Raw genomic sequence first — 25,022 nt, forward strand, 5'->3', positions numbered from 1 at the left:
TATCTTATTTAGTTTGCTTCTATACAACTTCGTCTATGGGTTACTATAATGGGGCTTATAAATATTGCATGGGTTACTTACCCAAAATATAACGAGGGGGAACGTTGTGAGTTGCTGCGGACACCGCAACTCTACGGTTATACCCGATACTAAGTCAGTATGGCTCTCCTCCGGCAGACGCCGCTAATATTAAACGACACGACAAAGAGTGCGTGCGAGAGAGACAGAAAATCAGTCTGAGCGTGACGTCGGGCGCTGCGTAGCCACTGCAAATTGATTTGTTCCTTTTGGCTATAAAAATGATCTGATCTGATCCAGATTCAGCAATCTAATAGATATGGTCATTATCTATGATTCTGCGTTTTTAGTTTTCTCAAATCTGCAATATTGTGGATGCAACAGATTTTCGTCCTTTGTGAGGGCGGATGGGGGTGGGGCGAAATTCTGAGATATACGTTTTATAGTGACATCTTAAAGGAGTGTGTGTACCAAATTTGGTTACTCTAGCCTTAATAGTCTCTGAGATTTGTGGATGCCTCAGATTTTCGTCCTTTGCGGGGGCGGAAGGGGGTGTGGCGAAATTTTAACACAAAATGGTCAAGGTCCGATATCACAGGAGTGTGGATACCAAATTTGGTTGCTCTAGCTCTTATGGGATCTGAGATCCTTGAACTCATATTTTTCAATTGGCAAAACCGACCATAAAACCTGTGTGTTAGAGAGAGAAAGAGCGAGAAATAATGAAATTGTTTTCTTGATTCTGGCTATAATAATTATACGATCTGGTTCAGATTTTGCACTCTAGAAGATATAGTCATCTTCTACGATTCTGCGTTTTTAGTTTTCTCGTATCGTCAAAATTGTGGATGCCACAGATTTTCGCCCTTTGTGGGGGCGGAAGTGGGCGGGGAAAAATTTTAAATATTCTTGTAGCAGTGACATATCACAAAAGTCTGGATCCAAAACATCGTTGCTCTAGATCTTACAGTCTTTGAGCACTAGGCGCTGAAGGGGACGGACAGACGGACGGACGGACAGACGGACGGACGGACGGACGGACAGACGGACAGACGGACAGACAGACATGGCTCAATCGACTCGGCTATTGATGCTGATCAAGAATATATATACTTTATGGGGTCGGAAACGATTCCTTCTGGACGTTACACACATCCACTTTTACCACAAATCTAATATACCCCAATACTCATTTTGAGTATCGGGTATAAAAATCATTTCGTTTAAAACATTGTCATATACTTATTGGAAAATATGGCGATATCTTAGATTACAAAATACAATCAATTATACAATACAAAGAACTTTTGTCAGGGTATCTTAATTCTTGTCTAGATAAAATGGAATTGTTATTCCTCACAAGGGCCGGGGAAGGGTGTGAAGCCAGCGTTTGCAATAATAAATACTTTAATAAATTTAGTTTTACGAATTAAACTATCAGAAGTTGAGTACTGTAATCAATATGAAACGATTCTTTTGAATACAGAGAGCATTTTAATCTTTCCTCCGAAGTACTCACGGTTAAAGTGCCATTGAGATAATAGAAAGTGAAAGAATTGGATTGATAACAAAGTGATTAGGTAGATTTTGTGGCTTCTGTGGCTACATATAACATAAACACTAGTTAACATACTTAGATAACAAAATTAAAAAATTAACTAAGATGTACGCCTATAATTAAGTAGATTGTGCATCTTCACAAGAGTTGGCAGATACCAAAACCATACACTAGAAGATCGTCCCTAACGATAGACCCCATCCGCTCTCGAACGTGGTGGCTCTGAGAGACCGGAACAATAGCCACGAGATCCCAAACAGATACAAAACAGTGGATCCTTTTTTGTGCTGTGGTCCTGCGTTTATACGGGGCTGATCGCAGCCGATTATGTTTAACAGACACAGAACTTCTTTGCTTCTTTCACCTGAACGCACCGCGACTGTGTTCCATAATAGTCCAACCGACTGATGCTGGGCACACTAGTGGATATTTTTTGGGTCTTGGGGTTCCATTCGGCAGAGGCCTCGAGGAAACCGCCGCCAGGTGAAATGGATAGCTGGATCAAATAGACAGATGAATTACCCTTCCTATGAACGGACATTATTTTGTCAAGCTTCAGATGCCGGCACTTCTGCGTGCCTTTTAGGGAGATCAGAAATTGATTTATGGCCTCCACTAGCTGCTCAGCTATCGTCTTGGCCATTTGATCTGTGGAAGAAACCTCAGTGAAGCCACCACAGCTGCACCAATGGTCGTCGATGCCTGCGAGGGAACAGTTTCTGGACAAGGATACCGCTTGGAAGACGCTGTGACAGGTTGGACAGCCCTCGGGTCGGGGCAACTGTTCCGCGGGTGTGTCCAGCTCCAAGATGTGCTTGAGTGTGGCATGGATATCGTATGGTGAAGTCAGCCGGTTCTTGTTTGCCTTCAAGTTGTCCAGGAACTCCGGATATTTGTCCCGGATCCATTTCGGAAGACGTATATAAATAACCGGTAGCCGCTCCTCTAGAAAACCGCTGTCTAATTTACGCAGCAACCCGAATCGGGTGCCATGATCGCTGAAGAAGATGATGATGGTGTTCTGCATGATCCCATTGTGATCCAGGGTTCGCATGTACTTGACCATCCTGGCATCCATGGCCGATGGCAAGGAAAAGTCGTTGTGGCTAAAGGAGTTGGTCCAGAACATGCCAAAGAAACTGCGATTTTTATGAACCTCTGTAAACTGCTCGGCCAAGTCGTAGATATACTCAGCGGAAGACTTTCGTCCCAAACAGTATGGAATGTCCTTTATATACTTTTTCTGCAGTTCCTTCTCCAGGGCCAGGACCAGAGGGCGTCCATACACATCCGTGGGACGCGTGCGAAAGCCCTTCTTCAGATAGTCGAATGTCGAAATACTCGCCCAGTCCTCGGCGTAGGCGGTCGCATAGCCTTCTGCCTTAAATCTCTTCCAGATCATGGGACAGGCATCCAGGCCACCCACTGCGGTTGGTCGACACTTTGAATATGATCGGGTTTGATTGAAGCCTGTGAGAATTGCCATCAGATTGGGGAACGTATTGTCGCCCATCTACAGAACAGAAACCATCCATTAATCATCGAATCTATAATACTATACTGCGCTTTACAACCTTATTATAACCCTGCAGCTCGTACCAAGGCTGTGCCCGAAAATACTTGTACGTCAAGGGCATGGTTAGCTCAAAGTTCATACGTGAAAGCGAATCGATACCCCAGAGCAGGACGCTGGGCCTTTCCTCAGGAGATGATGAAGGAATTGGGTCTGGCTTCTGTGGATGTACGAAACTAAAGCCATCCTTTTGCAAGACTTTCGAACTGTTATGCCGACGGCATTCAGTTATCACTGCCTCTACGTCTGGAGGTACCACAAAATCCTGGGGGAACGTAACGCACGACAGCAACCTGCAGAAATGATGCAGAAAGCATCCTTCGGATGCATAATTATGTATGAATATACCTTCAGCACATACTTGTACTTGGAGTCAGCTGTTGTCCGAACTCCTGCTCTTAAGATCTGCTTGTAGCAACATGTAGAATTGGTATCGCTTCTGTGCAGTTTGTAGGTCTGATCCTTTTCATTGTAGATGACCTTAAGCATGTCCGGGTCCTTATCACACACTACATATCGTTTCCTTTGGTATATGTTTAAGATATTTGTAGAGAAGGGGTTTAGATATGGCATTTGACACTGAGGGGTATTCACAAAGAACTTTATTCTTTTTGTCTCCGGCTGTAATGCTTCATTGGTCCTTGCTGTCGATTCGTTATAGACTATGTTCTTAGTTGACTGTCCATTATCCGCGGTTGAGTATTCATTGCTCGTGGCTGAGGATTCGTTGGCCGTTTTTAAGTATTTATTGGCCGTTTTAGAGTATTCATTGTCCGTGGTAGACTGTTGAAAAACAGAGGTTACAGGAATCGCCTCCAAATTGATGAACCCCTTAACCGCTGTCTGAGTACCCAAAGTACTGGCCTCCAACTGAACTACTCCAGGACTCCAAGTGTACAAAGCCAGAGTCACGAGCCCTACAAATATAAGGCCAAACTGCAGTATCCATGGTGCAGAAGTTTTCTCCTTGAGCGAATGCTCGTCGTCAGTCGGAATTAGTTGGTATTTAGTTTTTAACATGCCCTCGCCTCGCCCTTATCAACACATTTCCGTTACAATGAATATGAAATAATGCGAGCCGATATGTCCGAACTGTTCGCGTTGCGCTTCTTAGTACAACTGCTAGAATATTTATCTACCAGAGAGGGTTGAGCTTACTATCGCTTCGACAGCTACATAGAAACCATTAGCACTACGACCGTGCATTCCTCTCTTTCTGTCTCTCTCTCTCTGATTCTCTCTCGATTTAAAACCGTTCTCAGAAAAATTAAGGATCGTGACCATAAACATTTTAATCGCACGTTTTATATTCAAAGCTCAAAACAATACTTACATACATACTCGCAAATGCAATTTCTACCCAAGCGGAACCTTCCAGTCGAACTATAAAGTCTAAGTCAGGCACACAATGGAATTTGTTTGGGAATATGCTAATTTTTACACCACGTCTTAATTTAGGTAATAAGATGAGACGCGAGAGTGGAGTCGATCATGACTGATCACACTGCCTGTCGGTCCTATCACTCTACGTACAATCACTCTACTATCATCACCCAATTCCATGGAAAACAATTTAAAAAAAGTCAGAAGCGTAATATCAAGTATATTTTCATATACTCGTAGATAATTTTTTTGTAGTATTAGTAATTTTTTGTTCAGATAGCATGTATCAAAAATAAAGTTAGCTCTAATCACATAATTCACTTCCTCAGAAACTTAATTGGTTGATTGATTAGAAAAAAAAGGTTTTAACGCAAAGAAAGAAACATCTCCCATCCCAGCCCAAGGCTACGATAATAGATATATATGTATATGATGTGAGTACATATACATACATACATACATTGCAACAGGTTTTCACATAACTCAAAAAGATTTGGCTAAGGTCGGGCTACCTACCTACACTTAGAGAAAAATGGCATTTTTATGAATTTAGAATTTACATTGACCGAAATATCTGAATACGAAACACTTGAAACAAAATCATATATTTAAATTTGTAGGTAATATATAGTTTTAATCTATATATGAAAATATTTAATTTAAATATGAAATATGTTTGCTTTTAATATAAAATATAATTCAATCAAATAATTTCTTAATGTAAGTGCTCTCTCTGATCAAATTTATTGGTCTATATTTTCAAATCTGTTTCCCATGTCTTAGTACAACCGATTTGTATCTCCAGTCTGATTCAGACCTCAGTATCTGAACCAGATCATATAATTATTAGAGCCAAAATGATGAAAACAATTTTCTCTCGCTCTGTCTCTCTCTAACACACACGTTTCATGGTCGGCTTTGCCTATTGCAAAAGTGAGCGCTTGGATCTCAGAGACTATAAGAGCTAGAGCAACCAAATTTGGTAGCCACACTCCTGTAATATCGAACCTGAACAAGTATATTTCAAAATTTCGCCCCACCCCCTTCCGACCCCACACGAGATACGAGAAAACTAAAGACGTACAATCATGAAGAATGACCATATCTACCAGTTTGCCAAATTTGAATCAGATCGGATGATTTGTATAAATCAATTTGCAGTTGCTACGCATCGCCCGATGTCATGTTCAGACACTCTTTGTCGCTCAATGTAGCCATCATGTACCCATAGCCAGTGGTTCCTTTCTTGTGCTGTGGTCCTGCGGTCATCCGGGACTGATCGCAGCCGGTTATGTTTAACAGACACAGAACTTCTTTGCTTCTTTCACCTGAACGCACCGCGACTGTGTCCCATACGAGTCCAATCGACTGATGCTGGGCACACTAGTGGATATTTTTTGGGTCTTGGGGTTCCATTCGGCAGAGGCCTCGAGGAAACCACCGCCAGGTGAAATGGATAGCTGGATCAAATAGACAGATGAATTACCCTTCCTATGAACGGACATTATTTTGTCAAGCTTCAGATGCCGGCACTTCTGCGTGCCTTTTAGGGAGATCAGAAATTGATTTATGGCCTCCACTAGCTGCTCAGCTATCGTCTTGGCCATTTGATCTGTGGAAGAAACCTCCGTGAAGCCACCACAGCTGCACCAATGGTCGTCGATGCCTGCGAGGGAACAGTTTCTGGACAAGGATACCGCTTGGAAGACGCTGTGACAGGTTGGACAGCCCTCGGGTCGGGGCAACTGTTCCGCGGGTGTGTCCAGCTCCAAGATGTGCTTGAGTGTGGCATGGATATCGTATGGTGAAGTCAGCCGGTTCTTGTTTGCCTTCAAGTTGTCCAGGAACTCCGGATATTTGTCCCGGATCCATTTCGGAAGACGTATATAAATAACCGGTAGCCGCTCCTCTAGAAAACCGCTGTCTAATTTACGCAGCAACCCGAATCGGGTGCCATGATCGCTGAAGAAGATGATGATGGTGTTCTGCATGATCCCATTGTGATCCAGGGTTCGCATGTACTTGACCATCCTGGCATCCATGGCCGATGGCAAGGAAAAGTCGTTGTGGCTAAAGGAGTTGGTCCAGAACATGCCAAAGAAACTGCGATTTTTATGAACCTCTGTAAACTGCTCGGCCAAGTCGTAGATATACTCAGCGGAAGACTTTCGTCCCAAACAGTATGGAATGTCCTTTATATACTTTTTCTGCAGTTCCTTCTCCAGAGCCAGGACCAGAGGGCGTCCATACACATCCGTGGGACGCGTGCGAAAGCCCTTCTTCAGATAGTCGAATGTCGAAATACTCGCCCAGTCCTCGGCGTAGGCGGTCGCATAGCCTTCTGCCTTAAATCTCTTCCAGATCATGGGACAGGCATCCAGGCCACCCACTGCGGTTGGTCGACACTTTGAATATGATCGGGTTTGATTGAAGCCTGTGAGAATTGCCATCAGATTGGGGAACGTATTGTCGCCCATCTACAGAACAGAAACCATCCATTAATCATCGAATCTATAATACTATACTGCGCTTTACAACCTTATTATAACCCTGCAGCTCGTACCAAGGCTGTGCCCGAAAATACTTGTACGTCAAGGGCATGGTTAGCTCAAAGTTCATACGTGAAAGCGAATCGATACCCCAGAGCAGGACGCTGGGCCTTTCCTCAGGAGATGATGAAGGAATTGGGTCTGGCTTCTGTGGATGTACGAAACTAAAGCCATCCTTTTGCAAGACTTTCGAACTGTTATGCCGACGGCATTCAGTTATCACTGCCTCTACGTCTGGAGGTACCACAAAATCCTGGGGGAACGTAACGCACGACAGCAACCTGCAGAAATGATGCAGAAAGCATCCTTCGGATGCATAATTATGTATGAATATACCTTCAGCACATACTTGTACTTGGAGTCAGCTGTTGTCCGAACTCCTGCTCTTAAGATCTGCTTGTAGCAACATGTAGAATTGGTATCGCTTCTGTGCAGTTTGTAGGTCTGATCCTTTTCATTGTAGATGACCTTAAGCATGTCCGGGTCCTTATCACACACTACATATCGTTTCCTTTGGTATATGTTTAAGATATTTGTAGAGAAGGGGTTTAGATATGGCATTTGACACTGAGGGGTATTCACAAAGAACTTTATTCTTTTTGTCTCCGGCTGTAATGCTTCAGTGGTCCTTGCTGTCGATTGCTCATAGACTATGTTCGTGGTTGACTGCCTATTATCCGTGGTTGAGTATTCAATGCTAGTGGGTGAGGATTCGCTGGCCGTTTTTGAGTATTCATTGCCCGTGGTTGAGTATTCATTGTCCGTGGTAGACTGTTCAAAAACAGAGGTTACAGGAATCGCCTCTAAATTGCTGAATGCGTCAACCGCTGTCGGAGTACCCAAAGTACTGGCCTCCAACTGAACTACTCCAGGACTCCAAGTGTACAAAGCCAGAGTCACGAGCCCTACAAATATAAGGCCAAACTGCAGTATCCATGGTAAAGAGGTTTTTTCCTTGAGCGAATGCTCGTCGTCAGTCGGAATTAGTTGGTATTTAGTTTTTAACATGCCCTCGCCTCGCCCTTATCAACACATTTCCGTTACAATGAATATGAAATAATGCGAGCCGATATGTCCGAACTGTTCGCGTTGCGCTTCTTAGTACTACTGCTAGAATATTTATCTACCACAGAGGGATTAGCTTACTATCGCTTCGACAGCTACATAGAAACCATTAGCAGTACGACCGTGCATTCCTCTCTTTCTGTCTCTCTCTCTCTGATTCTCTCTCGATTTAAAACCGTTCTCATAAAAATTAAGGATCGTGACCATAAACATTTTAATCGCACGTTTCATATTCAAAGCTCAAAACAATACTTACATACATACTCGCAAATGCAATTTCTACCCAAGCGGAACCTTCCAGTCGAACTATAAAGTCTGAGTCAGGCACACAATGGAATTTGTTTGGGAATATGCTAATTTTTACACCACGTCTTAATTTAGGTAATAAGATGAGACGCGAGAGTGGAGTCGATCATGACTAGATGACACTGCCTGTCTCTCCTATCACTCTTCATACAATCACCCTATCATCACCCAATTCCATGGAAAACATTCAAAAAAGGTCAGAAGCGAAATATCAAGTATAGTTTCATAATTATTTGTAGTATTAATAATTTTTTGTTCGGATAGCATGTATCAAAAATAAAGTTAGCTCTAATCACATAATTCACTTCCTCAGAAACTTAATTGGTTGATTGATTCTAAAAAAAAGGTTTTAACGCAAAGAAAGAAACATCTCCCATCCCAGCCCAAGGCTACGATAATAGATATATATGTATATGATGTGAGTACATATACATACATACATACATTGCAACAGGTTTTCACATAACTCAAAAAGATTTAGCTAAGGTCGGGCTACCTACCAACACTTAGAGAAAAATGGCATTTTTATGAATTTTGAATTTACATTGACCGAAATATCTGAATACGAAACACTTAAAACTAAATCATATATTTAAATTTGTAGGTAATATATAGTTTTAATCTATATATGAAAATATTTAATTTAAATATGAAATATGTTTGCTTTTAATATAAAATATAATGCAATCAAATAATTTCTAAATGTAAGTGCTCTCTCGAATAAAATTTATTGGTCTATATTTTCAAATCTGTTTCCCATGTCTTAGTACAAACGATTTGTATCTGCAGTCTGATTCAGACTGCAGTATCTGAACCAGATCATATAATTATTATAGCCAAAATGATGAAAACAATTATCTCTCGCTCTGTCTCTCTCTAACACACACGTTTCATGGTCGGCTTTTCCTATTGCAAAAGTGAGCGCTTAGATCTCAGAGACTATAAGAGCTAGAGCCACCAAATTTGGTATCTACACTCCTAAGATATCGAACCTGAACAAGTATATTTTAAAAATTCGCCCCGTCCCTTTCCGCCACCGCAAAGGACGAAAATATGTGGCATCCACAGATCTCAGATCTTGTGGCTAGAGCAACAAAATTTGGTATTCACACTCCTGTTAAATCTCACTGTTACATGTGTATTTTAAAATTTCACCCATACCCCTTCCGCCTTCACAAAGGAGAAATCTGTGGCATCTACAATATTAAAGATACGAGAAAAATAAAAACGCACTATCATGAAGAATGACCATATCTACCAGTTTGCCAAATCTGAATCAGATCGGATAATTTTTATAGCCAAAACTAAAAAATCAATTTGCAGTGGCTACGCATCGCCCGATGACATGTTCAGACACGTTTTCTGTCTCCTCGCACACACTCTTTGTCGCTCAAAGTAGCCATACTGACTATGTATCGCGTATAAATGTAGAGTTGCGGTCGCAGCAGCAACTCACAACGCTTCCCCGTATCATTTATAGAATGGACCGCTCAGCTTTTGCTGGTGCGGTTCTGATTGCAGACAAAACGGATTTCTCATCTGAGTTGTTCCCATCCAACAATATCCAGGGAATCGAATTCAATGCACTCAAAGTTCGTATTGGGCAGCATTTATCTACCTAACCTGCTCTTACATTTCTCCCAAGTCTGATGCTGAGGTTCACTTAAACCACGTTTCTGCCATTTAAACTGTTGTATTGGCATTAGTTTTGCGCTAATTAGATTATTGTCATAGGGGGCTTTAACTTACCATTCCTTTCTTGGCTGCCTAGTGATAACGCTAGCCTGTTGCTACCCAACTGCCACAATGTTATTATCAATGGGCTAAGGGATATCTCCCTTGTCCAAAATAAGGCAATTAGAAATAATAGGCTCAGGCCTCTTGACCTTACGTTCGTCATTGATGCTTCTCTAGCAACGATAGCCAGAGTAAGTCCAATATCACTTCCTGAAGACACTTCCCTTCAATGTGTCCGATCTAGTTGTACTGATATTTCTATGGAATCTAGTCATACAAGGTTTTTTCGAAGAACTAATTTCGCTGAGCTAATTCTCTCGAAAGTTGATTGGTCGTTACTTCAATTATTACCGGAGATCGATGCAACTTTCGACTTGTTTTATAATACTATTTATTCCGCCCTTAATACATTTGTTCCGGAAATCACTGTATCTGTATCGTGCAAGTCTCATACATAATTATAGAAAAACCAGACTACATAAAATGTACCAGAAAACTAGCTCCATGTCTACCTTAGCTCAGTATTCCTCCGCTCTTTATTAATTCCTTACCGTTAATAGTCGGTGATATAATCAATACCTTTCCCCATGTAGTAGAAAATTCCGTAGTGATCCTAACAGATTCTTTTCCTTCGTTAACTCTAAGCGTAAGTCCAATGCATTTCCTCCATCCCTTCAATATCAGAGTAAAACAGAATCTTCTGCAGCTGGTATTGCAGATTTATTCGCCACCTTTTTCCCATCAACATACCCGTTTCATACAAACATATATACAACGCATCCACTCCGGATCCCTACCCTCCTACATGGATACATTATTTTTATACCAGATACTCAAGAAGAGTATAGCGGTATATTCGATTTGTGGTGAAAGTGGATGTGTGTAACGCCCAGAAGAAACGTTTCCAACCCCATAAAGTATAGATATTCTTGATCAGCATCAATAGCTGAGCCGATAGAGCCATGTCTGTCCGTCCGTTTGACACCTAGTTCGCAAAGATTATAATATAGATACGTGTTTCGAGTAGGTACTGTTTTGCACCCCACTCGGCGTTTAAATTCAAAATTTAAATCCTAAGAAATAAGAGCCTTTTGACTCTTACATTTGACGTGATTTACTTCTCGACATTGCCGACAGAATGATTAGTTGTGCAACAATTAGTGACTAATTGACTTCAAAGACGTGATTTTCTGGGAATAAATATGTGTTGTTTATGCGGCGTTCTGCTGCGAGCAATACATACGCGAAAACAAAATGGTCAACCGGAGCTGCAACTCACAACAGATCAAGATCTATAATGCACTTATGCATCTAATCTAATGCATCTATAATGGACTTATCTCCACTGAGGTGTCGCAAAGCTTTCCGCCATCCCGAAGCCTGCTTAAATTTACTATACAGACTATCGAATTAGTGCAAATGAATTAGTTCATTGCACCAACGCAGAATATTTAATGGGGTAATGTTAGTGCACAAGCTCCTTCTCGGGATAGTTTCACTACCAAACTTTCTTTGGGTTAACTTTGCGGTTCTATATTGACCTACCCGTACTTTTCGGCCTATCCGCTTAACCGGATGTAGGTCAAACTCCGCCAGCATATATCTTTTAATTATAATTCCCTTTGACATACCTTATTCCCCGAACTATCCCTTAGGATTATAGCACCTAATATTTATAATTACCTGAACTTAGCAAATTTGTACATTTTTGTTTTTTCCTCCTCTCCTGCACTTGTCGCTAGTTATTTTATTATAATCTATTATCCATTATTAGCAGATAATTGTTAACTAAATAAATATATATTAAATTCGTAAAAATGTATATTCAAAGAAAGCGTTTTCAACCTCATAAAGTATATAGAGAAATATTCTTGATCAATAGCTGAGTCGATACAGACGTTTGTCCGTCTGGCATTTCGCCTTTATGATCACTTAGATCTCAGTATAATATGTCAAGGAAATCATACATACATATATTATATATACTAAATCTCTGGTTCTGTTTATCATAAGGCGTTCTGGCGTCAAAGCATGTTCTATGCAATACATAAATAATAAATAAAATATTGTGGGAAAAGAAAAAAAATTACTTTAAGGCAAACGCAGAAGATTAATGCGAGTAACTTGATGAGACGTTTAATGAAATCATTATGAGAAAAATATTATTGTAATGATGTCATTAGAAGTCTCTGCATTTCTTGGAGATACCAAAGAATTACTTACTGTAAGAATAATACAATATATAACTGACATGTCAATAAGCTTTCAATAGATCCCTTTATTCATAGAATATCCTAAGGTAAGAACGAATTAATGATACTCTTAATAAATTTGAGAACCTTTGATTTAAGAGCTGTTGAACATTTGTTGAGCTTTGTCTTCGTAGTGCCTGATGCTAAGGTTGAAAAAAGATGATATACCCGTACGTCCGTCCGCTCACACAGAGCATCTTTGCTATTTTTTTATGACAGTTCAATTAACATGAGTATATAATAATTAAATCTTTTCCGACAGAAGAGAACGGAATGAAAATTACGAGTGAATAATTGGCACCTTTTCCCTAACTAGACACAGAGCCAGCGAATATCTTGTTTTGTTTGTTTTATTTCAATAATTTAAGTCATTTAAAAATGTACATGTACAATAATATACGTATACACAATAATCCATAATGTACGTATGTATACACAAAAACTTCATAAATAATAAAATGTTCAAGAAACGCATTACAAATGCTATGCATGTACAATATCGAAATCTGGCAGGGCGGTCGCTCCGCTCGCTCGCGGCCGCACGACCACTAAAAGGCAAACGAACGGCCCAGCAAGTGGGTAAAAGTGCGACCGCATCCTGACCAAAAAAATACATACATAATTTCACTTTCAGTTTGCATAAACTACATAATACATTTAGTTCGTAATGTCATTTTCATATATTTGACGCTTACACTTATTGTTCAGATGACCGACGATTTTAGCTAAGTTTTTCTGCTCTTATCGCATTGCTACGGTTGGTGAGTTAATTGGTAGGTTGGTTGGTTTTTTGATTGGTAGGATAGCCATTGCTTGTAAGAAGATTCAATGCCTAATGCTCGTACCTTAAATGCCACACTATACGAGTAAGTGTGAGCCTGATTGCTCGTAACAAATTCTAATACATATGCTTGATAATATTTTCATCAACGACTGTTTTACTGTATAAGCATTATTCCGTAATGCGTCTCTAACCTCGGTTTATTTCTATATATATATATATATACGTAAGTATATGAATTCATATATCTGTTTAACGACTTCGGCTGCTGCTGCTGCTGCCCATCTGCTGCCAGAGTTCTCCGCTTACGCGGAACAGAGTTCCACATAGTTGGCCGGATATAAGCCAACGCGCCCATTCATGCGTCCCTTACACCAGCCCTGCTCGTCCTCATCTTCGAGCTTTTCAAAAACATCACCTGCCATATGGAAAGACAGAAAGAGAGAGAGAGAGGGTGAGAGAGGTAACCAGATTAGAGACGAACCAGATCTGGTCAGATGGAAGGCTTCACGCACCTTGTTTGAATGTGAGCTCATCACTTTCAGCCCCCTCGTAATCGTACAGCGCTTTGACTGGCACGCCCGGCTCACCGTTGTCGACCAGCACGTTGTCGGCCTCATCCCACTCCTCCTCCTCGTCGAATGGATTGGAATCGACTTTGCCGTTGCCATTGCTGCACGAGTTTGTATGATATGTACGAGAGTACACGAATTGAAATCAATTAGTTCAATGAAAATGAGCGCTTCAACGCGACTTGTGTCTGTGGGACCGGCTGCAGGGTGTATCGTAATTCAAAACAATACAAAATGTTTCAACTTACGTTACGCTCGGATTGCGATTAGGTGCTACCGCTACCGCTCCCGCTGACGCTGCTGTTACCGTTGCTGTCGCTGCCGCTGTCGTCGAGCCGGCGGTTGCCGCCGCTGACGTTCTGGTTTCGGTTGTTGTGGCAGAAGATGGCGTTGCCGCTTGTTCGCTCTTGCCGCTCGCTCTGCTGCTTGCGCTGCCTCCGGCGCTGTTGCTCTTCTTGAGACTATTTGTGGAGTGGTATTCCTGTAATATGAGAGGAGGAGAACAAACCACCGATTAATGAATGAACGAATGAATGAACTTCCTAGGTTTGGCTCACGTGGATGCCCTCCTCGGCGACAGGTCGCTGATTAATGAGCGTTATGGGTGCTGCCGGCAGTGCCTCTTTTGATTTGTTGCCCTTGGCAATGTCGCGGAACTCCTCCGTGTATTCCTAAATATCCAGACAATAAGCCAATTAAACAAAGCCTTCGGAGAGCGCAGGGCACACAGCTTACCACAAAGATTGGCCAGTTCATGGCCATGTTAATACCATGATTGTTTGACCACCACTTCAGATCCTTCTGCTGGTCCGCATTGTTGATCGTATGATAGAATTCGTCATAGATTTGGGGCAGGCTGCAAACAAAAGGAGTCACAATTAGGCCACGCACAAACGGAGAGCAGAGAGATGTCGCAACGAACCTTTGCACTTTGGTGAGATCCAGACTCGAGTGCACATTGAACAGTATGTCCTTGAAGAACTGCAGCCGCGTCTTCTCCATGGTTTGGCACTTTTCATACACAGATGTCATGTCCTCAATGTAAACCGAATTGTATTTGGTGATTTCGGAAATGGCTTGCTCGTACTTCTCGCGGCACTTTTGCACTTGATCTTTGGTCTTTTGCACGCGATCGTGCATTTTCTTCACCTGCAACAAATGGCAAAAGCACATTAGCACCATTAGCATTGGCATTAGCATATTCCAAGGACTATTTTTTACCTGATCGGGAGAGAGCGAACTGTCGGCATTGGCATTGCGCTCTTGGTTCGTTGCGCTGCGCTCTGTCTTGCAGGCCGAGTGATAGTCGGCCTTGGCCTTCTCGACCTTGGCCAGCAGCTTGGCCCACGGTTTCTGGGCCTTCTTGAACATATCCTCCATATCCTTGCGCTCCTTGATCTGCATGAGCGTGTGATGGTAGTTCTCCTTCTGCCACGTCTTGATCGAGCTGTTGACATCGTTGCACAGGCTGTCCTTGATCTTCATGTGCACATCGCAGACGCGCTCAGACTCCGTCAGCACGCCCTTCCAGGCCGCCTCGGTGGTGCCGTATTCCGGCCCTGCAACCAATCAAGCGTACATATCTCTTACACAAACTGATCCCCAATTATTTATAGATTATACAGTTGTCGCCTGCGGTTGACGTCATCCTCTCAGGCGCCCCTACGGTGTTTCGAACACGAACCATTACGATGGGGAGCACTTCTACGTTTTATCTAATCACCGAACGAAACCCAACCCATTCGCGAGTCGAGGAGCGTGCTCTAGAGAATATCGGATTGTATGAGTCGTGCGATCGTCTGCATGTGTGTGGTGTGTATCTGTGTGTGCCTGAGTGGGTCGCAAAAATACCTCACATTTTTGGCATTTTTTATTGGGCGCTAACAAAGAGCGCAAACTGTAATCAAAATTTATACGATGCTCGTCTCATAATTGGAAATGCACGAAACTCGTTTGACTAACGACAGACTATTCTCAATCGGATGCCCTCATGCCATCAGCCCCACTACCCCACCTCTACACACACACATACACAGAGATATATAGAAATTGAGACGCTTAGCACAGAAATAACTCGTTCTATTTTCCCCGTCGCATTGATTTTTGAAACCATTTCAAGCGACGCTTTGGTGCCGGTTTGGTCTAGTCTGGATGGGCACTAGCTGGAGCTTCTGCCTCTGCCGCTTTGCCTCTCTGCATCCGTTGCCTCTGACTCTGGCTAGACGCAAAACTAGGCAAATTCCGCTCGTATACGTGGGGACAGCAGAAGAGTAGGCAGTTTGGAAGTGCCCGGGACGGGAGTAGGCGGCGCGACGGTGGAAGAAGTAGCCGCTTTTGCAATTGGCTTTTGCTGGTTACTGTGAAAGTGGACAGCAACAGCTACAGCAACAGAAACAGCCGCCAGCAATGAGGCAAAGCGGTTCGTTACCAACTTTGCAAACGCTGTACTCGATTTCATTTCGCGAAGAAGCGCGCACAGCGAGCGCACACTGTGCTGGAAATCTATCAAAAATGGCCTGAGAGACCCCAATTTATGGGTTCAGAAATTGTTTTGGGAATAGCAAAAGACCTTTGAAACTACAAACGAGTACAGATATAAAGGGAATAGATCGAAAAGCTATAATGTATGTGCTCTGCTCTGTCATAAATCCGTAAACGTTTATTAGATCAGCTTTTTGAATTTGGGAGAGGTCGAACAACAGCAACAAAACAAAAACCTCTTATCAGCGAAATTCGAGCCGGCCATCAATGTTCCGCATCATGCACACGCTATGAATGTTGCTTTTCTAGGGCATTCTCTTTGGCAGCATTCGCTTGTGCGTCGCGAATCGAGCATCAATAAGTGGCGTCATGTGGGTGCAAGGACATGCCTTGCCTTCTCAAAGGAACCTCATTAATGAGTGGAATAAATTTCAAATAATAATAAGTTTAGCACTTATAAAATTAAATTCTTATCAAATGTTTAAAAGACTATTGGAAACCTCAATGAAAAATGGGTTAACCCAAAAACTATTTAGGGATAAATCATGAAATAAGATAACTATAAAGTTATAGGATAGTAAAATGGTCAGCTACCGAATTGGAGTAATTGTAATCCGAGTAAAATTCTTTCTATATTGAAAATGTTAAGTAAAAAATAAAAATCCAGGTTCTAAATTCAAGTCTTTATAGCATAAATGCACCCCCCATCAAGATCATTAATAACATATTTCCTTGAGGTGTTGGTGCAATTTGATGCCACTGTGCGATGCCTCAGGCGCTGCTTCCATCAGCGTCTCAGTCGATGGTAGTGGACAAAAAAAAAACGAGGTAACAACAACAAAAAGCCCATTAATAGCTTAAGCCACTTATCGCACAACGGCAACAACAATGCTCAGAATGATGTACAGAATGTGGCAAATAGGAACAGAGACAACCAGTGGGCCAGGAGGCAGGGGCAGAGGCAGAGGCAGGAGTCAGCTGTGGGAAGACAACATGACGCAGTCGTCAACGCCGGCAGCGGGTCACTTGCGCGCTCCACTGGGCCCCCCACCGCCTACCAGGGCGTGAATGAATGTGTAAGACAAACAGTATGGCTACACAGCGTGCGAGAGAAGAAGATGAATGTCTCATTCCATAGTAACAGCTACAGAACACCCACACGACACCAATACACTCCATCTTTACTCCATTCCACTCCACTCCACTTCATCGCAGTTCCAATCCCACCTGATCTGACTGCGTTTGCTTACCTTTCTCAATGAAGTCACCCCATTTCTTTGACCAGGTGCGCAAGCTTTTTGCATATCCCTTTTCGATGTCGGCTCGCTCCTGAATCAGTTGCTGTAGGTCATTGCAGAGTCTGCGCAAGAGAGGGAAAGAGAACAGAAATAAATAATAAAGCAGGAAGGCGTACTACGGAGTGCCGAAGCTTAAATACCCTGGAAGATCTTAAAGCTTTCTTCTTCTATACAAAAAAACATAGTTTTTCGCAAAGAAATCGTTTCAATGATATAATGTTATATGGGAAAGAATATTATTAAATGTGCGTTGTAGATAAACGCATAAAAGGAACAGACAGACCTAGAATAAAAGTATTTAGTCTATTAACCGAAGGTCTCTGATGTCAGTGCTACTTAGGTTAAGTTTTAAGCTAATATTATATATATAGTTTATGCTGTCACTGATTCTTCCTTCTTTGCGGTACAAACATCTAGACAAACTGATAATACCCTGCACATGGGGTATAATGGGTACAACAATGAAAACTGGTTTCACTTGATTTTTGCTGGCAATGACCCAACACCACTGTTGTGGTACAACCGTTGACAGAGCATCATTGGGGTGGGGAGGGCAGGGGAGGACAGGGAACGTTGGTACCCTATTCGGAACTCACTTGTAGCCATCCTCAATGCGCTTGGTGGTGCGTTTGTAGTTGCCGGGCTCCCAGAAGGAATCGCTTCCAGCCTGCAAGAGCTGATCATCGCTGTGGTGGGACATTTCCTGTGGATTCGAGGGTTGGAGGATGTCATTAAATTAGAAATTAATCAAATGAATCAATCAACAAGTGACACACGCGAGGCGGGCAGAACGATATAATCATAAATTATTTGAGTTGCGTAAATAGAAGTAATCTCTCTGCCTCCCTCTCTCTCTCTCTCTCTCTGTTAGACCGTAAAACAACCATGTTCTTTGTTTATAAGAAAAACTTGTAGGTTTATCTCAGGCCAACAAATTGCTTTATGCCGCGATTGTTTGTTAAACAATCTCTTATGTACATATGTATATATGGTAGGAAGATTGCTTTGTATATTAATTGTTTGGTTAACAGTTCTAGTCTGGGAATCTGCATGTACATAAGTGTTAGGAGAATTTTTTGAGATCATACAAACACATATAATCGGTGTATGTTTATTCTCAGAAGAAATTCGCTTAGAAAGTCCAATTACTACCGTAAAATGCAGAGAGTGCCAAAAACTAGCACTCGTAAGCACTTAATTCACTAAATTCGAGGCCAAATGGTTGTCGAAATTGCAAACAAGACATTTGTTGTGCGTAAACAAGAACACGAAAGTGACCATTGGCAACGTGCTGGAATGCGATCGGTAGATCTAGCCCACCTAAAACCCAAATCGGAATCAGCCTTGAGGGTGATTACCGTTGAATTTTTAGTCATAGTCTTGCAAAGTGCGGGCACACTAAAAGAACGCTTTTTTATGGATCAGATATTTCTTGAACGCATTCCTTTTGAATGGTTTTTTTTTTTTCTAGCGACCCCGTTGATAAGAAAACATTTACTTTTGTGAGTCACTGATAGTGCTCCACTTTACGTAATCCATTCTCATTGCGTATAGACTAGAACATCGATAGCGTCTCAGTCGACAATAGTCGAAATTAGGGAAATTCCTTATCTTATCAGGGATCAATGGGGAGGAGTTTGTATGTCCGTCCGCCCATCAGCTGTTTGTAAACAAATGCAGCAATTGCTTCACACACAAACACACACACGCACACAAATTGCTAACGTAGCTGTTATGTTATCATCAGATAATGACCAGCATGGATAATGTGGGGGGGCATTGTGCATCTTTGAATAGGAAATTTTATCGTTCATTCACACACACACACACTACACTGATGACACGTCTGACATGTCTTTGATTTTGGGCGTCATCCATCGCCAAGCCACATATTTGTTGTCATTGCCATCCGTCGCGATCCGATCGGTATTGCTTACGGTGATTGTTTTATAGTATTTCCATCAGGTTTTTCAGGTGATTCGCTTGCGCGGTTATAAATTTAGCTGCATGCAGTCATAACTACTACTTATTTAGCATTGGTTTGGCGAGGTATTTGGGATTTGCTGCTGCAGCGGCACCGCTGGAGTAGTAGAAATTTCCAACGGAAAGTATACGAAACAGGTTGACGCATACTTCGCATATTTGTGGAGATAGATAAGCAGCACAGCACAGCACACACACACACACAGAGCGAGATAAGCGAAACTCGTTTATCTTAAAGATTGAACTTCTCGTTGGGTGTTTTTTTTTTCTTTTTAGGCCTATTAACAGAAAATATATGCATTTCTATCCAGGCACCTTACATAAGGCCACGCCGAGGGAGAGAGAGGTTGGGGGAGAGAGATCTCATCTGTGCGCACAGCAAATTGCTTCCTTTTTTGCTTTAATTATTAACAAGCGAAGCGTACGAAGAACACTTGCTGGCCGATGGGATTTTGTTGTTGCCAGACTCACACCTATGCACACACCACCATAGCGCACACACACACATCCGCGGACACACGCATTGAAATTCCGCTACACCCAAAGCAAACCGTACGCGTTTACATGAGTGTTCCAAGTCCGTTCGGTCGCTCTTGTTTTTCCCTATTGTGTGCGCATCGCAATTAATTAAGCACACGGGACAGGGGTTGGCACAAGATGCCTGCCCTGTTTTTGACCTACCAAATAACAAAATAGCGTAAAAAGCACTAGTTCGAGTCGCCAACTAAAAAAACTATGTGCGGTAGACAGTGTGACCGCGGTTTTAACCATCGTCCGGCCCTCGCGAATATACCGAAATATACCGTCCCATTTGCAAAATATACCGAAAATATACTGATGAAAACCCGAACTTAGCCCACTTAAGAACCCTCTATTTAAATAGTTCAACTACTTGATGTAAACTCCGGAAAATATTAGCGATTGTAAATTCTTCTAGATTCATCTCTGCTCTGAACTTACAAAAAAAAAACCCCTATATCTTTCTCCTAAACTGTGCTAACATTATTAAATTTTCATGATGTCCGGTGGAAAATTGAAATACCCCCTTGGCTTATAATAGGTTAATCGTTCTTCGTCAAGGATTGGAAACCATATTGCTCAATGTTGATGTTCCGTCGAAAATTATTAGCTATGTAGAACATTTAGCCATGCCCACATAGCTTTATACGATTGCTGAATCATTTTTCTAATTAACTGGCTTATTCTTGACACTTGCTTTTATTGGATTTTGCGTAAAAAAAGGTTATATCGAAATAGGTCAAACAAAAAAAAGGTTTTAGCGAAAATGGGCAAACAAAAGAAACGAGGAGTATAGCTGTTCATATTGCTATATTTTGATATTCCGCGGAATATTACAAGCTAGCCCTCAGCCCTTAGCACATAATTTTATCGGTTCTTGTGATACTGATTATGGTCGTATTCCACTACACTACAAGTGAAGACCAACGAGCACCGTTGATTCATATACACCAAATTATATCTGCGAATAAATTTATAGATGATCCTAAACCTCATTCGATAACAATTCCATACCATTCCATATAGCTATACCTCTCGCTCTTACTGTTACTCTTACTCTTAATCGTTGATTGGACCAAAAATTTCAGATACTCACAATCATGAACATTAGGGAGCTCACCATACCCTGGACGCAAAGGGAAATGAGACGGTCCATTTTAAGAAGGAACACAAATTTAGTCAGACAAAAAAATAAACAAAATTTGTGATACGAATGTGTTTGTGTATTTTGAATATTGACGGCGATTTCAGAGGACCTCTTCCCTTTTGACATACGACAAGAGAAATTCGATTTTCTTTGCCAACTGCGACACTTTGCTTCTAGTCAGCTCCACGCTGCCGCTGGCCAGGGCAAACAGCTTCTGGAACCCGGCCTCTTGCGAAGCCTTCCGGCTGATTAGTGCCTTACTTTGCTGGAGCAGGCGAAGGATGTCGCTTAGGGCGGCCAATTTGTGGTCCCGCGTGGCCATGAGCTGACGGGCATCCAACTTCAACTGCTCCCGGCTCTCGACGAAAAAGTTTGTGCCCACGCCGGCACTGCCCACTGCCGCAGCGCCTACCGGCCCATTGCCCGTGGTGATGGCCTCCATTTCCACAGAGATGATGGCGTCTTCAGCGTCCTCAAAGTTAGTGCCGTACTTGAGGGTTGCGCTGAGATTCACTAGATGGGCGACAGCCTCGCTGGCATTTGTTCGATGCTCGCCGGCGTAGTAGCGGGCCACACACGCATACGCGCTCAATATGTTCCACAGGTTGTAGTGCAGGCAGGGCGAGGGCGTCTTCTGGCAAATATCCGAGAACTTTGCTATATTCTCATGGATTTCGGGGGTGGAGTCGTCCGTTTTTTTGGCTTCTCCTGGTGCAGGAATTTCAACAATCTTGGAGTTCTTCGCCTTGCCCCACCAGGGCTTGTAGTCCGGCATGAGCTTCATGATGTCACCGCTGGCAATCAGCTTCTGGAACTCGCCTTGTTCTTCCTCTGTTAGGCGGCTCCAAACCTCATCGGCGTCGTTGATGTCGATGCCCTTCAGGCGCGCAGCGATGTCTTCTTCCACTTCCTCTTCAAAGTCTTGTTCTGGGTCATCACCAAGCTCTTCCTCATCACCATCTTCTTGTCCCTCCTCATTATCTGAACCTAGCGGATTGTCAAGTCCATCTGCGTCGAAATCTTTGGGATTGAAACCAGCGTCCGTTTCCCGCATACGCTTCAGTATGTCGTAGATCTTTCTCATTTCTTCTTGGCTTTCCGGAGCCGTGGTCGCACCGGCCAGCTCGTCCTGTATGCAGGATTTGTAGAACTCCTCGGAGCATTTCAGATGTGTCTGCGACTTGTAGCACGCCACACTGCAGTACAGCGCATTGCACTTGGGGCAGCTGTACTTGAAAGGCACTGCATGGCAGCTGGAAGGGAAGATTAATATAAATAATAAAACTTTAAAGCGGTTTCGCTACTTACAAATGACACTTTTCCTCGTCCTCCGACATATTCAAATATCGAAATCAAAAATGCACAGTGTAAACAAAACAATGCGGCCGCAAAACAGCTGATTTGTGGCCTTTTTAGTTTTTGTAAAAACGCGTTTATCGCACAAAAATATCGATAAGAACCGGTGCATCCATAAGATACAGAAAATTAGCGGTAATATCTAATCTTACGAAGTGTAAAAACAGGAAAATAGTGTCTATTTACTCATAAATACAGTTCCGTTGATATGCTATCCACATCCAACTGGAACTCCAACCATTTTCGCAGGTCGAAAATATATCTCCTCAAAATATCAGAACAAAACATATATCGATATATTGGCAGATCAAAATGAAAATCTCTAACTCCCCCCCTTCCGTTTTCGACCAGCAAGTTGCCTGGTTCAGCGCTGCTCAAAATAAAAAGATTTGAATATCTCGACCAGAGAAATTGCTAAATAATGGTAAATATGCATTCCCCAGCGTGTCAACTGTGGTTCCAAGTAGTTTGGAGCTACGGAAAGGGCAAACTATATGAAATAAACCGATGCACGTGCTGCGAGATTCAACATAACCTCACTCTAACAAATGTATTCCACATCGACAGGCTGCTGCACCCAAGGACATTGAGAAGCCCCATGGCGGCGATTCTGCTTCAGTGCACCGCATCCGCATCACCCTGACCTCCAGGAACGTGCGTTCTCTGGAGAATGTGTGCCGTGACTTGATCAACGGTGCCAAGAACCAGAATCTGCGTGTCAAGGTGAGTCTGGGCTCATAGCACAATATGTGCTTTCGCATCCGCATTTACCTGGAGGCTTTGTGTTCCGCCAGACGCTTAGCCTAGTCTTTAATAAATGCCATAGAAAAATGCTTGAATCGGACATTATTCCCACATTGACTGCCAACAGTGCGGGAATATTATATGGTTTAAGCGATAATTGACTAAAATCCTATAAAAGCTAGTGTGCTAATGGCGTATTTTTTCTGTTTCAGGGCCCCGTACGCATGCCAACCAAGGTCCTGCGCATCACCACCCGTAAGACTCCTTGCGGTGAGGGTTCCAAGACTTGGGATCGTTTCCAGGTGAGATCTCCATTTAACATTTGTTACCACTTGAATGGGCAGATCTGATATCGTGGTTCGGTATTTAACCTGCCGTTGTACAGTATCATATGCGGTCTGCCCAGACTAAACGTGTTCTCATAGTCCTCTTTGCTGATTCTCCTCACAATTTGGCTCTCCGAATTCGACAATCCCTTCAGCTGAAAGACTTATTCAGCAAAACTGCGACATATCAGTAATTTGGATCTCTATTTTCGTCCCCTTTCAGATGAGAATCCACAAGCGTATCATCGACTTGCATTCCCCGTCTGAGATCGTCAAGAAGATCACGTCGATCAACATCGAGCCCGGCGTAGAGGTTGAGGTTACCATTGCCAACTAAGAACGGCTGATGTCCTTTTTCTACAAGTGAAAAAGTTTTCAAATAAAACCGAAAACTTTTCTTAAATTGTCCTTCTGTGAACTTTATTGGAAATGGTTTTTGTGCGAATTTCGTAGGGAAATGCATGTGTACTGGAATGTTTTCTAATGCTCCGCAAATGCGCTGACGGTCTTAATAGTAGTCTGGCACCGGGGCGCAAGCAATCTTGACAAAGTCTGCGTACCGCACGCTGCTATTGCTGTTGACATTAGCCTCACGGAAGATATTATCAACCTCGCGCATAGAGAGGCCCTCGCCCCAGTTTTGAAGCAGGTTGCGCAGCTGCCGGGCAGATATGGTTCCCTTGTTCTGTGCATCGGCTGCCTTGAAGGCGGCAATGACCTCGTCCGGCAGACTCTCCACCTTTGAGTGCTGATGCATAATGTCTAGAAAATCGGCGAAGCTCATTTTTCCATTCTTCTGCTTCAGGTATGAAACCAGTTCTTGGATCGTCGGCGACAGACCGAGCGAGCGCATGATTACCTAGAACAAGGTATTGTGGTTAATATGAGTGCCGTGCATGAATAACGCTTACAGTTAGTTCGTCCAGGTTGTTGATTTGGCCCGAACGGGCGAACAGATAAAAGCACTCGCGGAACTCTGCATTAGAGATAAGAAATGTTTTCAGAATGAAATCATCAATGCGTCGTAGCAATAATTACCATCTATATCCTGCTCTTTGAAGTAACGTGCCTATTGAGAATTTACATGGATAGAAAGTTGCATAAAAAGAAATGGTTAATGGGGGCAGCCAAGTGGAAAGTGCAGCAGTCGTAGAAAGCGATTCTCCCACTTTTTCGGACTTTTTAGGGAACCACGACTTACCATATTTAAAGTTTTTTTACTACACTAACGAATTGAACAAACTAACAATAAATAAGGTAAACACAATGGACGGAAAACGCAAATAAATAAAAAAAATGAAACGAAATCAAACAGGTAGTAGAGTAAAAGTGTGACCACAATGTATACAGGAAATATGTCGAGTTTTTGGGTGT

At 42.5% G+C, this 25,022-nt stretch overlaps 6 protein-coding genes across 8 annotated transcripts; 1 reads left to right on the forward strand and 5 right to left on the reverse strand.

Annotated features, from left to right (window-relative positions):
* Positions 1–1,579: 1,579 nt before the first annotated feature.
* LOC4801552 (uncharacterized) lies at positions 1,580–4,270 on the reverse strand. Its single transcript, XM_001358587.4, has 3 exons — positions 3,511–4,270; positions 3,151–3,442; positions 1,580–3,089 (listed from the first exon to the last, which is right to left on the reverse strand). Exons 1-3 carry the CDS (start codon positions 4,167–4,169, stop codon positions 1,908–1,910), a joined length of 2,133 nt encoding a protein of 710 aa, XP_001358624.3. The 5' UTR covers positions 4,170–4,270; the 3' UTR covers positions 1,580–1,907.
* Positions 4,271–5,778: 1,508 nt separating this feature from the next.
* Positions 5,779–10,383, reverse strand: LOC117185006 (uncharacterized). Its single transcript, XM_033384400.1, has 4 exons — positions 10,202–10,383; positions 7,431–7,986; positions 7,071–7,362; positions 5,779–7,009 (listed from the first exon to the last, which is right to left on the reverse strand). Exons 1-4 carry the CDS (start codon positions 10,350–10,352, stop codon positions 5,828–5,830), a joined length of 2,181 nt encoding a protein of 726 aa, XP_033240291.1. The 5' UTR covers positions 10,353–10,383; the 3' UTR covers positions 5,779–5,827.
* Positions 10,384–12,775: 2,392 nt separating this feature from the next.
* Positions 12,776–21,303, reverse strand: Synd (protein kinase C and casein kinase substrate in neurons protein Synd). 3 transcript variants are annotated; one of them, XM_033377218.1, is made up of 10 exons: positions 21,172–21,303; positions 18,170–18,276; positions 17,526–17,635; positions 15,016–15,353; positions 14,717–14,943; positions 14,530–14,650; positions 14,352–14,465; positions 14,043–14,275; positions 13,738–13,895; positions 12,776–13,640 (listed from the first exon to the last, which is right to left on the reverse strand). In XM_033377218.1, exons 1-10 carry the CDS (start codon positions 21,229–21,231, stop codon positions 13,528–13,530), a joined length of 1,581 nt encoding a protein of 526 aa, XP_033233109.1. In that variant the 5' UTR covers positions 21,232–21,303; the 3' UTR covers positions 12,776–13,527. The 3 variants fall into 3 exon arrangements, with proteins under 3 accessions (XP_033233109.1, XP_001358625.3, XP_033233110.1); XM_001358588.5 differs by lacking the exon at positions 21,172–21,303 and adding an exon at positions 20,238–20,335; XM_033377219.1 differs by lacking the exons at positions 12,776–13,640; positions 21,172–21,303 and adding an exon at positions 20,238–20,335 and having other exon boundaries at positions 13,841–13,982.
* On the reverse strand, positions 18,206–22,650 carry LOC4801554 (zinc finger HIT domain-containing protein 2). The gene is made up of 3 exons (XM_001358589.5): positions 22,531–22,650; positions 21,172–22,475; positions 18,206–18,276 (listed from the first exon to the last, which is right to left on the reverse strand). Exons 1-2 carry the CDS (start codon positions 22,557–22,559, stop codon positions 21,323–21,325), a joined length of 1,182 nt encoding a protein of 393 aa, XP_001358626.5. The 5' UTR covers positions 22,560–22,650; the 3' UTR covers positions 18,206–18,276; positions 21,172–21,322.
* Positions 22,651–22,869: 219 nt separating this feature from the next.
* RpS20 (ribosomal protein S20) lies at positions 22,870–24,051 on the forward strand. The gene is made up of 4 exons (XM_001358590.4): positions 22,870–23,002; positions 23,146–23,301; positions 23,535–23,624; positions 23,872–24,051. Exons 1-4 carry the CDS (start codon positions 23,000–23,002, stop codon positions 23,983–23,985), a joined length of 363 nt encoding a protein of 120 aa, XP_001358627.1. The 5' UTR covers positions 22,870–22,999; the 3' UTR covers positions 23,986–24,051.
* On the reverse strand, positions 24,047–24,999 carry LOC4801556 (calmodulin-like protein 4). Its single transcript, XM_001358591.5, has 4 exons — positions 24,850–24,999; positions 24,687–24,717; positions 24,560–24,624; positions 24,047–24,507 (listed from the first exon to the last, which is right to left on the reverse strand). The coding sequence occupies exons 1-4, from the start codon at positions 24,850–24,852 to the stop codon at positions 24,157–24,159; spliced, it is 450 nt and encodes a 149-aa protein (XP_001358628.3). The 5' UTR covers positions 24,853–24,999; the 3' UTR covers positions 24,047–24,156.
* Positions 25,000–25,022: the final 23 nt, after the last annotated feature.

Source organism: Drosophila pseudoobscura, chromosome 2 (genome assembly GCF_009870125.1).
Source record: "Drosophila pseudoobscura strain MV-25-SWS-2005 chromosome 2, UCI_Dpse_MV25, whole genome shotgun sequence".
Taxonomy (NCBI): Eukaryota; Metazoa; Arthropoda; class Insecta; order Diptera; family Drosophilidae; genus Drosophila; species Drosophila pseudoobscura.

What these genes read in the sequence shown, in the direction of transcription:
- RpS20 (XM_001358590.4), top strand. An exon ending in ACCAGAATCTGCGTGTCAAG is followed by an intron (nt 23,302 to 23,534) that starts GTGAGTCTGGGC and finishes TTTCTGTTTCAG; the next exon opens with GGCCCCGTACGCATGCCAAC. An exon ending in AGACTTGGGATCGTTTCCAG is followed by an intron (nt 23,625 to 23,871) that starts GTGAGATCTCCA and finishes GTCCCCTTTCAG; the next exon opens with ATGAGAATCCACAAGCGTAT.
- LOC117185006 (XM_033384400.1), bottom strand. Translation starts at nt 10,352, where the DNA reads ATGACGAACGTAAGGTCAAGAGGCCTGAGCCTATTATTTCTAATTGCC. An exon ending in ACAGCTGACTCCAAGTACAA is followed by an intron (nt 7,363 to 7,430) that starts GTATGTGCTGAA and finishes TCATTTCTGCAG; the next exon opens with GTTGCTGTCGTGCGTTACGT. An exon ending in AGCTGCAGGGTTATAATAAG is followed by an intron (nt 7,010 to 7,070) that starts GTTGTAAAGCGC and finishes TCTGTTCTGTAG; the next exon opens with ATGGGCGACAATACGTTCCC.
- Synd (XM_001358588.5), bottom strand. Translation starts at nt 20,327, where the DNA reads ATGGTTAAAACCGCGGTCACACTGTCTACCGCACATAGTTTTTTTAGT. An exon ending in GTTCGCTCTCTCCCGATCAG is followed by an intron (nt 14,944 to 15,015) that starts GTAAAAAATAGT and finishes CATTTGTTGCAG; the next exon opens with GTGAAGAAAATGCACGATCG. An exon ending in TCGCCGAGGAGGGCATCCAC is followed by an intron (nt 14,276 to 14,351) that starts GTGAGCCAAACC and finishes CTCATATTACAG; the next exon opens with GAATACCACTCCACAAATAG.
- LOC4801552 (XM_001358587.4), bottom strand. Translation starts at nt 4,169, where the DNA reads ATGTTAAAAACTAAATACCAACTAATTCCGACTGACGACGAGCATTCG. An exon ending in ACAGCTGACTCCAAGTACAA is followed by an intron (nt 3,443 to 3,510) that starts GTATGTGCTGAA and finishes TCATTTCTGCAG; the next exon opens with GTTGCTGTCGTGCGTTACGT. An exon ending in AGCTGCAGGGTTATAATAAG is followed by an intron (nt 3,090 to 3,150) that starts GTTGTAAAGCGC and finishes TCTGTTCTGTAG; the next exon opens with ATGGGCGACAATACGTTCCC.
- LOC4801556 (XM_001358591.5), bottom strand. An exon ending in CAAAGAGCAGGATATAGATG is followed by an intron (nt 24,625 to 24,686) that starts GTAATTATTGCT and finishes TCTCTAATGCAG; the next exon opens with AGTTCCGCGAGTGCTTTTAT. An exon ending in ACAACCTGGACGAACTAACT is followed by an intron (nt 24,508 to 24,559) that starts GTAAGCGTTATT and finishes ACCTTGTTCTAG; the next exon opens with GTAATCATGCGCTCGCTCGG.
- LOC4801554 (XM_001358589.5), bottom strand. Translation starts at nt 22,559, where the DNA reads ATGTCGGAGGACGAGGAAAAGTGTCATTT. An exon ending in GACGAGGAAAAGTGTCATTT is followed by an intron (nt 22,476 to 22,530) that starts GTAAGTAGCGAA and finishes CTTCCCTTCCAG; the next exon opens with CTGCCATGCAGTGCCTTTCA.